This window comes from Antedon mediterranea, chromosome 4 (assembly GCF_964355755.1).
Source record: "Antedon mediterranea chromosome 4, ecAntMedi1.1, whole genome shotgun sequence".
Classification (NCBI taxonomy): Eukaryota; Metazoa; Echinodermata; class Crinoidea; order Comatulida; family Antedonidae; genus Antedon; species Antedon mediterranea.
The window spans coordinates 11943544-11958127 of record NC_092673.1 but is presented as its reverse complement, the minus strand read 5'-3'; the positions used below and the strand labels follow the sequence as shown (position 1 = coordinate 11958127).

The following is a 14584-nucleotide window of genomic DNA, read 5'->3' as shown; positions in this document are numbered from 1 at the left end:
GTGGTAGCCTCATCATCACGTACGTACGTACGAAAAAGAAAAGTCGTCGATCGGCTCTAATGACGTCATCAAATTTATGACCCTCTATTAAAACTAGCGTGTCAACAGTACTACTCTGTACAGTAGAGCAGTTAATGACATGAGCTGTGCATTTTATTACCAAAGCATGAAACTTGGCACAAAGTTTCTTTGATGTATATTCAAAATATCAGCGGGTGCCAAGTGTCCAACGTCCGGTATGGCGGCCATCTTGATTTCAAAATGGCCACCATAAAAACAAAAAATGTTCATATCTTGGCAACTATACACATTAGAGACTTAATTCTGGTCTCAAATTGTTCACAAACTATATATTTCTATTTGCTCTAATGAAAAGTTTCGTCAAAAAATGACCGGAAATGACATTTCTTACAGTTTGACCTTTGACCTCGTATTTGTATATCTCTGTAACTACTGGTCATTTTCAATCGATTGTGGTGTCATTTTGTTCAGAATAAATACATTTATATTTGTAGTAATGAAACATTTTCATATAAAATGACCGGAAATACAATTTATGACCTTTGACATTAATTTATTGATTTTTAATTATGTGAATATACTGTAGGTGGTTTTTGTTGGTCTAAAGTGCACCTAATTTTGAACTTTAACCTGATAGGCGTAATTATATTAAATGATTAATGGACTTAAATTGTATATAGTACATAAAATTGGTAAACATTGTGCTTGGTGGTACCATTAGTTCAATGATGTTGGCACCTTCTGATTCGCTAAAAGTTTTAATAGTTTGACAGAGGAAATAACATACATGTTATTGAATACTGTAAAACCTCGAAAAGGTGATAGTATGAGCTTCTTTTCGAGACAGACTGTATTTGATTGTCAATTGAATAGTATGATGATCGTGTTTATATCAATATATTATTAATGACCTTACAAAGAACCCTTTCTATTTCAACAATTAAGCCACAGTTATTCTACAATTTATTGTTTTCCAAGTGGTAGGCCTATTTTGATTGCATCTTATTTTTGTATGCTTCCTCGGTTAATATGGTCCTAACCCTCCTTCTTTGTCTGTAGATGGTCTTATACCCCATTCTTTGTCTGTGGATGGTCTTATACCCGCTTCTGTGTCTGTTGATGGTATTATTACACCCCTTTCTTTATGTGTGGATGGTCTTACACCCATTTCTTTGTCTGTAGATGGTCTTACTCCCCTTTGTCTGTGTATGGTCCTACACTCCCTTCTTTGTCTGTGGATGATCCTACACCCCCTTCTTTTTCTGTGGATGGTCCTACACCCCCTTCTTTGTCTGTGGATAGTCTTATGCCCCCTTCTTTGTCTATGGATGGTCTTACACCCCTTTCTTTGTCTGTGGACGGTCTATACCTCTTTCTTTGTCTGTGGATGGTCTTATACCCCCTTCTGTGTCTGTTGATGGTATTACACCCCTTTCTTTGTCTGTTGATGGTATTAAACCCCTTTCTTTGTGTGTGGATGGTCTTACACCCCTGTCTTTGTCTGTAGATGGTCTTATAATCCCTTCTTTGTATGTGGATGGTCTTACACCCCTTCTTTGTCTGTGGGTGGTCTTACATCCCCTTCTTTGTCTGTGGATGGTCCGATGGTCCTACACCTCCTTTTTTGTCTGTGGATGGTCTTATACCCCTTCTTTGTCTGTAAGTGGTCCTATACCCCTTTCTTTGTCAGTGGTGGATGGTCTTACACCCCCATCTTTGTCTGTGGACGGTTCTACACCCCCTTCTTTGTCTGTGGATGGTCTTACACCCCTTTCTTTGTCTGTGGACGGTCTTATACCCCTTTCTTTGTCTGTGGATGGTCTTATACACCCTTCTGTGTCTGTTGATGGTATTACATCCCTTTCTTTGTCTTTTGATATTATTAAATCCCTTTCTTTGTGTGTGGATGGTCTTACACCCCTGTCTTTGACTGTAAATGGTCTTATAATCCCTTCTTTGTATGTGGATATTCTTACATCCCCTTCTTTGTCTGTGGATGGTCCGATGATCCTACACCTCCTTTTTGTCTGTGGATGGTCTTATACCCCTTCTTTGTCTGTGGATGGTCCGATGATCCTACACCTCCTTTTTGTCTGTGGATGGTCTTATACCCCTTCTTTGTCTGTAAGTGGTCCTATACCCATTTCTTTGTCAGTGGTGGATGGTATTACACCCCCTTCTTTGTCTGTGGACGGTTCTACACCCCCCTTCTTTGTCTGTGGATGGTCTTACACCCCTTTCTTTTTCTGTGGACGGTCTTATACCCCTTCTGTGCCTGTGGGTGATCTTATACCCCTTCTTTGTCTGTTGATGGTATTACACCCCTTTCTTTGTCCGTTGATGATATTACACCCCTTTTTGTATGTGGATGGTCTTATACACCCCTTTCTTTGTGTATGGATGGTCTTGCACTCCTTTAATTTGTCTGTGGATGGTCTTACACCCCCTTCTTTGTCTGTGGATGGTCTTATACTCCCTTCTTTGTCTGTGGATGGTTTTATATCCCCTTCTTTGTCTGTGGATGGTCTTCTCCCCTTCTTTGTCTGTGGATGGTCCTACACCCCCTTCTTTGTCTGTGGATGATCTTACACCCCTTATTTCCCTCTTCTTTGTCTGTAAGTGGTCCTACCCCTTTCTTTGTCAGTGGATGGTCTTGCACCCCCTTCTTTGTCTGTGGACGGTCCTATACCCCTTTTTTTGTCAGTGGATGGTCTTATACCCCCTTCTTTGTCTGTGGACGGTCCTACATCTTCTTCTTTGTCTGTAGATGGCCTTACACCCCTTTCTTTGTCTGTGGATGGTCTTATACCTCCTTCTTTGTCTGTGGATGGTCTTACACCCCCTTCTTTGTCTGTGGATGGTCTTACACCCCCTTTTTTGTCTGTGGGGGGTCTTATACCCTCTTCTTTGTATGTGGATGGTCTTACAACCCCTTCTTTGTCTGTTGGTGGCCTTACACCCCCTTCTTTGTCTGGACCCACTACTTTGATTGATTAAATTAGACATTGTTTCTTGTATGATTAGGAAACCAAGACCTTTAAAGTGAAAGTCCACAGGTGATGCCTAAACAGGTCTTGTACAGAACAGTATATTGTAGGTCCATGTCACTAATTTGAGGATTACTTGAATAATTATATTGAGATGTCTTTTAAGAATTGATTTAGTTCGGATTTTGCTAAAAAAATCAATGACTAGAGAAAATCGAGGAAAAGGATTCAGATGAAAGGTTTACAGCAAAGGCCCATTACCATAAAAATGGAGTACATTTTTTAGATGCAACGAAAAAACGATTGACACATCACAGTTTAGCAAACATGTCGGCATAGATGAGCTCAGTGATCTGTCATAGGCTACTTTATGCCTATCCTATCACATCAAAAGTTAACAATTCAGAATAATAATTCCGTGTCATTTATTTCGGTAAAAAAATTAGGTGCATTTATACCAATTAAACCACATACAGTATGTTCACATAATTATATATGTCAAAGGTTATAAATTGTATTTCCAGTAATTTTATGTGAAAATGTTTCATTACTACAAATATAAATGTCTCTATTCTGAACAAAATGACACCAAAATCGATTGAAAATGATCAGTAGTTACTGAGATATACAGATAAGAGGTCAAAGGTCAAACTGGAAGAAACGTCATTTCCGGTAATTTTTGGACGAAACTTTTCATTAGAGCAAATAGAAATAAGTGGTTTGTGAACAATTTAACACCAGAATCAAGTCTCTACTGTTTATAGTTGCCAAGATATGAACACTTTTTGTTTTTATGGGGGCCGTTTTGAAATCAAGATGGCCGCCATACCGGACGTTGGACATTTGGCACCCCCAATATTTCGAATCTATATACATCAAAGAAACTTTGTGGAAAGTTTCATGCTTTGGTAATAAAGTGCACAACTTGGCCATTTTTATGGCGTTAACTGCTCTACTACAACAGCGAAAGTCACGTGAGGTCGTCGGATGAACACCATGGAGCTAGTATAAAATTAGATAGCTCCATACCATACATGGATGGATGAACGATGAATGGGTGTAGTGCCCCGGGTCTCGCAATGTAATGCGTTAGGCTAGGGTTCGCACATACAGAATACAGGAATTAAAAAGTGAAAAAAAATTGAAATGTTTCATTCATAGCCGTTAAGCAACACATTGAATAATATCATTTAAGGGTCTCACTCTTCTTAAAAGACGACTCACGAGAGTGACAATTAGAACATTCAGTTATCAATTATTCGGTTGCTAAAACAACTTCTTTCCAATGTCTGAACTGTATTTTACTTTTTGGAATTTCTTGGAATGGGACCTCTATTTTTATTTCAGTTTGACAAAAATAGTCATCTTTTCTGAGCTTTTCTAATTCAGTGATGTCTTCTTCATATTGTTAATGTACTTTTTTTTAATTTTTTTATTCGTCGCTTCTTTGAGATAAGATCCGTTTAAAGGCCCGCTCACACCACCAACGCGACGAGTAAGCATATTTAAATAGAACTACACATTTGGATGCGTTGAAGCAGAGAAACTATTGCTGTGACCAAGATGGTTAAAATCATGTTGGCAGTGGATTCGACAACGGACATATATTCGTTTACATCATATAGAAGAAAGATCAAATGACCCCAGCATTGAGTCCTTACGCCATTTTGTTACATTTTTTCATTTCGATCTACCATTGCGAAGAATGACCCAGTGGGCTAGGCTACTTTCTTCTACCAGTAAGGATCGTTATTAATCCAAAATTGTTTTTCTTGATACCAATATTGTTAATTGATATATATATAAACGCGCTAGAGAAATCCAGTTGACGTCAATTCAACTGCTACCTCAGCAATTGCGTGTTGTTACAAGATCTTCTGGTAAAAAAACCGTGTTGGTGACAAGAAATTGGTTGTTGGAACTGAATATCGATATTTCCAATCTTGGGCGATATGAACCGATGATATTGAGTCGTTGAACAGCATTATACAAAGAACATAAAAATCAGGATCCACGAAGGGCATTCGCATGAATACCGTCAGCACATTCAATAATTTAAAGTTGCAGTTGTAAATTGGAGTAGATGGAACTGATCCAATGGAATAAGAATAGAGGATGTAATATCTAGTTCATTGTCATTGAACTGCAAAAAAAAAAAAAAGCATCCGGAATGGCAGAAAGAAAGTGAATTTGGAAGGGTAGAGTGGGTCCTGGTGCTTTTAATGGTCACATGCATTAATTTATTTAAATAAAATTGCATTCAGTTGCTGTTAGTTCATAATTAAAATTCAATTAAAAGAACATTAAAAAATGTCATTAACATTTAAAAATTTGATTTATGCGTAATAAGTTATTGCATCAACATGTTCGCTTTAACCTCCTCGACTCAACACAACCGGTCAAAATTCAATGGAATTTTATTTAAGTATGCCCTAAACAGCAAATAAGTACTTAGGCTTTATAAACGTACTTAACACTCGACCTATAAAAATAATATTTTGATTGGTCCTCTTCTACCAGTAACACCTTAGTGTCGTTGTCAGTTTATTACGAAATCTATCGAATCAAATTCTGAATAAACTACTCTAAAACCTCGTTAAGAAGAACCCCCCCCCCCCCCCCCTTTGTAGTTTGCAAAAAAAGTAATCTCATCTCAAAATCAAGCCCACTGATAGTATGCATTTCTTTCTGAGATATACTGTAGGCCTACTTGAATGTTAAATGAATAGAAATATATGATCGTGTATAATATCAATATTAATTACCTTACAACCTTTAATCTCAACAATCAAGTCTCATATATTTTTACTTACAATGTATTATTATCCAAATGGTAGGCCTACTTTGATTGCATCTTGTATCTTCTTCTTGTGTGCTTTATTGACAAATATGTAAAATTGGTAATTGGTTTTGCTCTATTTTCTGTCTATTATATATATGATGTGTTTGTTACATTATTGTATCTTAATTTACATTTGTAAAAAATGCTCTAATTAATACATATTAATCTAGAACGTTCAATTTTCTTTTTGCTGATTCTTTATTCACCTGGTATTTATTTTCTCTTAATGTGATGATTTCTAAACAAAACAAATACCAAATATTTCCAGTTCTCTTAATAATATGAGCTCTATACTATAGGCATATACAATATGCTAGAATTGAAATAAACATGTCTATATAAGACGGTTGCAGCCACCAACAACTATCTATATGCTTAAAGACGCTATAGTAGCCTACTGCTTACAATTTCTGGTCTGCCTTTAAGCAACGGTTACACAATTTATAAAGTTTAGACCATTTTTTAACATATTTACTAGCGTGTGCTCTTCATTTAACGACACTTTCATTACATTTCATACATGATATTGGAGATTTTCATTACAAACTAATTGTTGTGCAAAAGCTTATGTGCAAATTTGTTTAGACCATACACCATACTTGGTTTGCCATGTTTCCCAAATGTATAGTTCTTTTACTATGTCAAAGCAAATTTCCCATTTGTTTTCTCATAGTTATAATCAGTAAAACATTTGTGGAAATGCATTGGCAATGATAATGATTTTATTTACAGTTACTTTACCAAATAGATTCACACAACTGTTCAACCCATTTACCCTGTTATACGATATCCACCAAAAATGTCTAAAACTTGACTGGTTCTTTTACCCATTGAATTTCGAATGGTTTTGTTTACTTGAACCAATCACTGCAAATTTGCAAAACGAAAATAGGCTACTTCATCTAGATTACTTTTATACCGTTACACTTATCATTGTTTCTAATGCTTATGGCCATTAATTCAACAGCTAAAAAATAATAGTAATTCCTTGTCTGGTGGGACACAGCACTTCCCTATTCTGGACAGAAATTTCCTCATTTTTGACAAATCGGAATTCTCTATATTGGACAGCTAACCTATTTCGGACACAGCACTTCCCCATTCTAGACAGAAATGTCCCCATTTTGGACAAATTGTATTTCTCTATATTGGACAGCTTCCCTATTTTGGTCACAACTTCCTTATTCTTGACAAAAATTTTCCCATTTTTGACAAATCGGAATTCTCTATATTGGACAGCTAACCTATTTTGGAAACAGCACTTCCCCATTCTGGACAGAAATTTCCCCATTTTGGACAAATCGAATTTCTTTATATTAGACAGCTTTCCTATTTTGGACACAACTTCCTCATTCTGGACAGAAATTTCCCCATTTTGAACAAATCGGATTTCTGTATATTGGACAGCATCGCTATTTTGGACACGGTATAGCGCCACCTATCGCTTTTGCCGTTATTCTGGACAAAATATTTCCCCATTCTGAACAGAAATTTCCTAATTTTGGACAAAATTCAAACTCAACAGTCCTTTTTCAGAAATAATGTACGTGGTGTACCGCAAACAAGTTGATATCAACATAATAACACCGCAGTCTTACTTAATTTGAAGTCATAATAGAAAGACAACAAAAAGGCAAATATCAATTATTATTTTTAAATAATTATACTAAGGAACAGAAGAGCAAATACAGGATATTTACTTATGAAACTTACATTGTAGTAATGGGGTGAATTAATAAACTGTTCTTCCGACGTTTACAAATAGTATCAGCAATGCATCATTAGGCCTATGTTCCATCGAAAGCATACTTTACTAAAGGCTGTGTAACCAACGCTAATAACTGTGTATAACAAGAGTAGGCCTATGATTAAGTTTATATTACGGTAAACTTTCACGGATATAAACTTTAATCCGTCTAACATCCGGGCATTTGTACTAAATACAAACAACCAGGACATGTGGAGGTCATTTAAGTTTTTACTGACTTAGGAAAAAGATCTCTAGACTCGAAATATCTGCTCGATGTTTAACTGTCATCCTATTTTATAACTGTAGTATTTTGAAGAGTGGAGCTATGTTAGCCGTGTTATTAGTGTCTTATTGTTTATTGTCAACGTTTCCATGTTGGGGTAAGTTAAATAGAGTAGGCCTAAGTAGAGTAGGCCTATGAGTACGATTTAAGATACGCATTATATTAAGGTGGATACAAAATTGAGGAGGCCGCACTACTCGGCTATTGTAATTGTTATCAGAATAAGTTACAGTGAAACCGCTGATGATTTGAATAGATTTCTCTCCCCTTGTTTCATATAATGTGAATGTGAATGATAATGCTCATTATGAACGTCTTTTTATTTAAATTGGATAGTCTTAATTTATGTGATATTTATAAAATCTGTAGATTAAAATTGTATTTAAAATATTCCAATCACATATTATACGGTACTGATTTTTCTCCTTTTCAAAGATATTTAAAATAAATTAAACTCTATTTTACATTTATAAGTACAAAAATAACTAAACTGAATGACAGAATATACCGTAATCGTATCATTAATATAGATGTATCGTAATTTGATGTGACAGACAATAACTTTTTTTCCGTTTACTAAGAACTAATATGTATAATTATTTCTCTCCTCCTCTTATCAGTTCTTGTTTTATGCAATTTTCAAACATGATTTATAACATTCATCATATTTTTTGTTTGTTCCCCTTGTTCTTTTACATCAATAATTGTTTTGATTATATCATATTAAATGATTCATAATGACGAATTTACATGGTCCAAGGTCGACAAAAAAAGTAAAGTAGTACAACTTATTTGACTTAATCTTTATCTAATAGTATATTGATGACGTCACAACATGACCTACATAATTTTGTTAATACTAATATTTATTTTATTTTTGTTTATGAAAGTTTGGAGAAAATTTTATCAGAAAGGCCATAGTCACATTAATTAATAATTAATTAAACAAATTTTACAACAGAAAAAAATATTTAGTCCTATACACTTTAAATATGTACAGTTTTGTTACAGCTTTGCTATTTCATATTTAGATAAAGGAAAAAAAACAATAGCATTATATGTTACGTTTTGATTTAATTTAAGCTCAAGATTGCATTAGAGACGAAGTAGCTTTATTGGCCACAGGACGAGGCTGTGCAGCACAGCAATGCGAAGTGACTAGATCATGCGACAACGCTCGTAGAGAGTGCGTATGTGACGGTATATGTGGACGGACATGTATATTAACTCGTAAGCAAATTTGTAAAATTTTTTTGTTTAATTTGTTTAAATTCATAAACTAGACTTAGTCATTTTAGCATTAACCTATATTTCTAGGTTTATATATTTGTGCGGTTTTTTAAATTTCTTATTTACACCGTCAGTAAGTGATTTTTGAACCGGACCTCTTCAATTATGAAGAAGATTTTTAGTGGTTGGACATCGCTTTTGACTTTATCAATCTGCTTAACCACTTGAGTTGGTTCTTCCTGTAAAAGTGGAGAAACGTCAACATGCGGGCGTCCTGAAGATTAAGTGTATTATGTTAGGCTTAACTACAACCGCATTTTTTAAACGATTTTTTGATGCCATGGTAATGACTTCCAAAATAAAATATGGCCATTTATTAGATATTCAATAACATTGAAAGATGAGGGGATAGGTTGACACACAATACATTCTATTGTTTTACCTATCATCATCTATAATATGAAAATGTTTTGAGTAATTTTCAAATAAAATGGCACTGCTGTCTACTGAAAATTTAAACCTTAAGTTACATTTAGCCTAAAAATCATGACGATTAATTTGCTATAAGAATCTCATACGTCATATTTCTGTACGACTGCAATTATAGGTTTTATTGATAGGTTATAAAAATGTGTTGACAATCCAATTATCCATGCACTAAAATGATAATATTTGATCTAACCTACTTTTAAATATATTTCTCCTTAAAACTTACCTTACGAGTCCTCTAAAAGGGTTGTTTTTGTAATACGCTGTATAGCTTTGAGGGATCAGTTAATGAACACTATCGAATATTTTTTGGAGAGTTTGTATAAGATAGTCACACTTCACTTTATTATTAATAATTCTAAAAAAACAGACCCCACACACCCGATATTCCATTTCCTAGACTATTTTTATCCGAACTGCATTTGATAAATACACATTTAACTACTTATACATAAACATCTTACAAAAAAAACACACATATAAAATGCAAATTTACTGTTTAACTTTGTCATTTTGCAATTATATATTCATTTATTATCTTACTTAGTACTTTTGATACTCACAGCATTGAAATTTTTCTACATTTGGATTTATACATATGCAACTCTACAAAACAGACACAGAAACATTAATTTTAAACGGTCCTGTGTATATGCATGGACTAGAAGTCCTAATAAGTATATCATTTACATTAATGTCACATGTTGATTTTTAAAATACATTTCCATTCTTGTGGAATGGCTTTCAATATTCGCTAATCCAATTTTGTGTACATCTTAACCCTCTTTCTATCTCTATCGCAGACTTAAACACATTATTATTTATTACATCTTACTTTTAAAAACTGATCTATATCATCTTCTTTTTAATACATATAAGCGCATTACCCCATAGTGATTGATTAATTAATAATATCATCATACGGTAGCCTATATTGGTTTCTTATTTAATATATTATTACAAGCATTAGCTACTGAGATAGAATTAATAACCTAGAGATTACACGACACTTTTGATATATTTGAGGTTATTGATTTTGGGCATATTTTAGTCGCGTGCAACGCGACTCTATAGCTCACTATGTCGGTCGGTCGGTCGGTAAACACTAACTCAAATTTGAGCACGCGACTGCAGCCATGTATATGGCATTTTTTCTATATATACAATGTTGGTAAATATTTCCATTTGGCGTCATCGTTTTCATACAGTCTCCTGTACCATTTAACTTGGAAAGATATTACCCGAGATCTGAAATCTACCATTTTTAGACCACCTTGACTGTAATTGGCGCACATGGTTTTTCCTTTTATTTTTTCTTACTTAGTTTCCCAAATTAATTTTTCCGCCTCTTTTATTACCTTTTCTGGTACTAGTAAAATGCTGGAATTGTATATATTTTTTTAGGGCGCTAATGTGTTTACAATAGTAATTCTTTTTTAGGGTATTCTCCAATGCATCAACTATTTAATTTATTTACGTCCTTTAGAAAAAATACAGCGTCATCTGCAGCTGTGCAATCTTATATCTTTTAACAATCAGGCCTTTGATTATATCACATGTTCTTATTTTTGTAGCTAGAACTTCAGCTACTAAAATAAACAGTAGAGCAGACAAGGGACATCCTTGCTTAATACCCTGGTATGCCAGGGTATGCCTAATACCCTGGTATGCCAGGGTATGCCTAATACCCTGATGCATAACACAACTTTCTGATTGCCAACTATTATTTGTGAATATACAATTGTTATACAGCGCTTTTACCCAGTTCACAAATGACATACCTAAATTGAATTTATTCAAGGTTTCTAAAAAAGAAAATTGTCAAGCTGAGGTAATAGGTTCAGAGTAAACAGATCCGAAGGATCAAGGGTAAATTTAACTCCAAGTATCGGACCTTTTGTCCATTAAGTTTTTTTAGTTTGGTATCCTCTTCAAATTTTAGTAGGTCTGTTAATCCGATCCTATACACATCACTTGTGTTTTACCTTGATATATTTTTAATCCAAAAATATTGGCAACATTTTCAAGAACTTTCATAGTGCCCAAAATAGACTCTTTAAGACCATCGAGAATAACTGTATCGTCGGCATATTGCATTAGTTTAATTTCTCGATTATTAATTGTAACACCTTTAATTCTTGGGTTGTGGCGAATATGAGAAGACAATATTTCGGCACACAATATAAATCAGTATGGTAAGAAAGGGCATCCTTGTCGGAGACCTCTTGATAATTGACAATGTCTTATGTTTATACCGTTAGTTATTAGTTGCACTCTGTCTTTCCTATCATTGACATGAATTCGATGTGATCGGCGGGTATACTTTTTGTTAATGTAATGCATAGATCGGCTGGAATTTGGTCTGCTTTTAAAAACACAGGCTTCACACCTCCTTGTTGTTTGCCTACCGGATTTGTTTACTCCGTTGCTCATAGCACCCGCGGCGGGAGTTTTCGGTTGGTATGTAGCCATTCTGCTACGTTTGATTTTACACTTTAAACTTGAGTATATTATCGTAATATACCAATCGACAAACGTCGTTTTGTTCAGAATCTTTAAGTAAATCAGTATTACTTACTTGATTCTGGTTTTACAGTGTAATATAGTGTAAAAATAACTATTTTTACCCGGAGCTTAATTTGGCCTGTCACCTTGGTTTCCTGGCCAGATCGTCCTAATAATAATTATCATTATTTCTTGTAACACAGAAAGAACTGAATATTGTAAAGAGTTCAACTCATCTGGTATCTTAAAAGTTGAAGTAGCGCCTTTGCCTATTCGGTTTGGAGCAATAGCTACTTTTTCATGTTCCACTGGCTACATGCTATCAGATGAAGGTGACGAAGTCCGTATTTGCCGAGGAGACCGACAATGGACCGGAACTTCTCCGGTGTGCATTAAAGCTGGTAAGATAATAGCATATCAGTACCAAAATATCACATGAACAGCTCCTTTATCTTCTTCATCCTTTCACAATGCATTCGTTATAGAATCACCTCCAGGCTCTAACTAAAAGCGCAAGCATTAAATTATATTTTTGTTTTCATTTCATTATTAGTATGTAGTCGAATTAGTAGTATATTATTACATTACTACTTTAAAGATATAGTGTAAAAAAGAATAAATTATCATTCTTTTTTTATTGTATTGTTATACCATTGATAGAAACTAATAAATGTTGAATTATTACTGAAAATATGTTTTTTAAATCACTTTAAAAAAAATATCGGATTAAGAAGACATTGTTTTAAATCCTGTTTGAATGTATCCATCTGGTAGTGAAATCTTTAATCTTTTTAAATTAATGGTAATTATTGTGTTTATTATAGATAATCATTAATAACGTAATCTTGTTTTCATAGTCATATGCGAAGAACTTTTCGACGACAATGACAACGGGGTATTTGTTGATGTGGAACCTTCCACACGGACTGTAGGAGCTACTGCAACGTACTTTTGTCGTGACGGTTACCGTTTGTTTAATCAAACTCTTATGGAAAGAACATGCCAACCAGACGGAATGTGGTCTGGAGCCGTTCCATCTTGTACCCGCATAGGTATACCTCACGGATAATACAATAACTATCAAACTTAGTGTGTGGTAGTGGAATACTGTAGGCCTATAGGCCTATCTAACACATTTATTAATGGATTTGCTTATTATTATGCTTACATTATAATTTATTATCATTCTTACAATTTAGCTAAACAGAATGTACGTCATTGTATAATATAACATAGTTTACATAACATTTCAGATGATTACGTGTGTGGTAGACCTATATTTCAGGATTACAGAATAGTTGGTGGTGATCTGGTTCGACGAGGGGCTGTCCCATGGGCAGTGTCTTTCACACAATCACCATTTAATGATCACTTTTGTGGTGGTGCATTAATTGATGAAAGATGGGTTCTGACTGCAGGACATTGTGTTTATGCATACGTAACAGATGCTAGTGGACTTACTGTTCGATTAGGAAAGCATAACAGAGAAATAATTGAATCGCATGAACAATCGTTTGGAGTTGAACGTGTATTTTTACATCCCGATTTTGATCTGGATGCACTTTATAATGATATTGCTTTGGTTCGACTTGACAGAGATGCTACTTTTACCGACAACGTTATACCAGGTAGGCCTAAAACAATTATTATAGCCCATAGTGTCATTTTATTGTTTAAGTAATTGTTTTTTTCTAAAAGTAATATCTTATTAACTCCTGTAAATACTTTGCATCTTGGTAGTCTAAATACTGCACATACATTATTCTAGGTTATGGGAGTTTTCGTTACTACATGTAGTGATTTTGAGTAAATATTTTATTCCTAAAACTACAATGTCAGGGTCATATCCGAGGCTTGTGCAAAGATTCGCCATGTCCTAATCCTACCCTTTGCAAAGGCTTGGACTCCACGGGGTGAGTGAGATGAGGTTTAGGGTCGGTAATGAACAATGATGCCGTATTAGGTTGAAATCATATCTCTTTAACTGCTGAATAAATTGCTGGTCATATCGTAAAAGTAAGTAAACAATTTTGGCTATTTGACGCGTTAATTAGGGAGGATAAAGATCTGCCATTGGGAATATTGATAAACCATGCAATTGTGGGTCTGAGATTTTGTGGGGATAGAAAATTGTTATATTTAAGAATACTACGATTCAGGGAATTTTTGGATGAGATGTTTTTGGTGTCCTAAACTTTTTTTCGATTTAGCCGAAGTGGTCCTATGTATTCGTTGTGCTTAGTAACACCTTCATGCTATGTCTTTTATGAGTTATTTTTATATTATATTAGTATGTCTACCAGAGCCTGATTCAGCAGAGAGTCTAATTATACCGGATAATATTTTTACTGTTGTTGGATGGGGTAGACTTCGGGAAGGCGGTGAACTATCAAGATTTTTAAAAAAGGTGCATTTTCAATGTTAATGTAAAGCATTCCACATTAGCAGTTTATATTAAACTGTTGTATGCTCTAAGA

General features: G+C 34.6%; 1 protein-coding gene across 1 annotated transcript; it reads left to right on the top strand.

The window, feature by feature from the left end:
* Positions 1-13095: 13095 nt before the first annotated feature.
* Positions 13096-14532, top strand: LOC140047556 (trypsin-1-like). The gene is made up of 3 exons (XM_072092597.1): positions 13096-13159; positions 13361-13735; positions 14399-14532. The coding sequence occupies exons 1-3, from the start codon at positions 13096-13098 to the stop codon at positions 14530-14532; spliced, it is 573 nt and encodes a 190-aa protein (XP_071948698.1).
* The last annotated feature ends 52 nt before the right edge of the window (positions 14533-14584 follow it).

What these genes read in the sequence shown, in the direction of transcription:
- LOC140047556 (XM_072092597.1), top strand. Translation starts at nt 13,096, where the DNA reads ATGGAAAGAACATGCCAACCAGACGGAATGTGGTCTGGAGCCGTTCCA. An exon ending in TCCATCTTGTACCCGCATAG is followed by an intron (nt 13,160 to 13,360) that starts GTATACCTCACG and finishes ATAACATTTCAG; the next exon opens with ATGATTACGTGTGTGGTAGA. An exon ending in TACCGACAACGTTATACCAG is followed by an intron (nt 13,736 to 14,398) that starts GTAGGCCTAAAA and finishes ATATTATATTAG; the next exon opens with TATGTCTACCAGAGCCTGAT.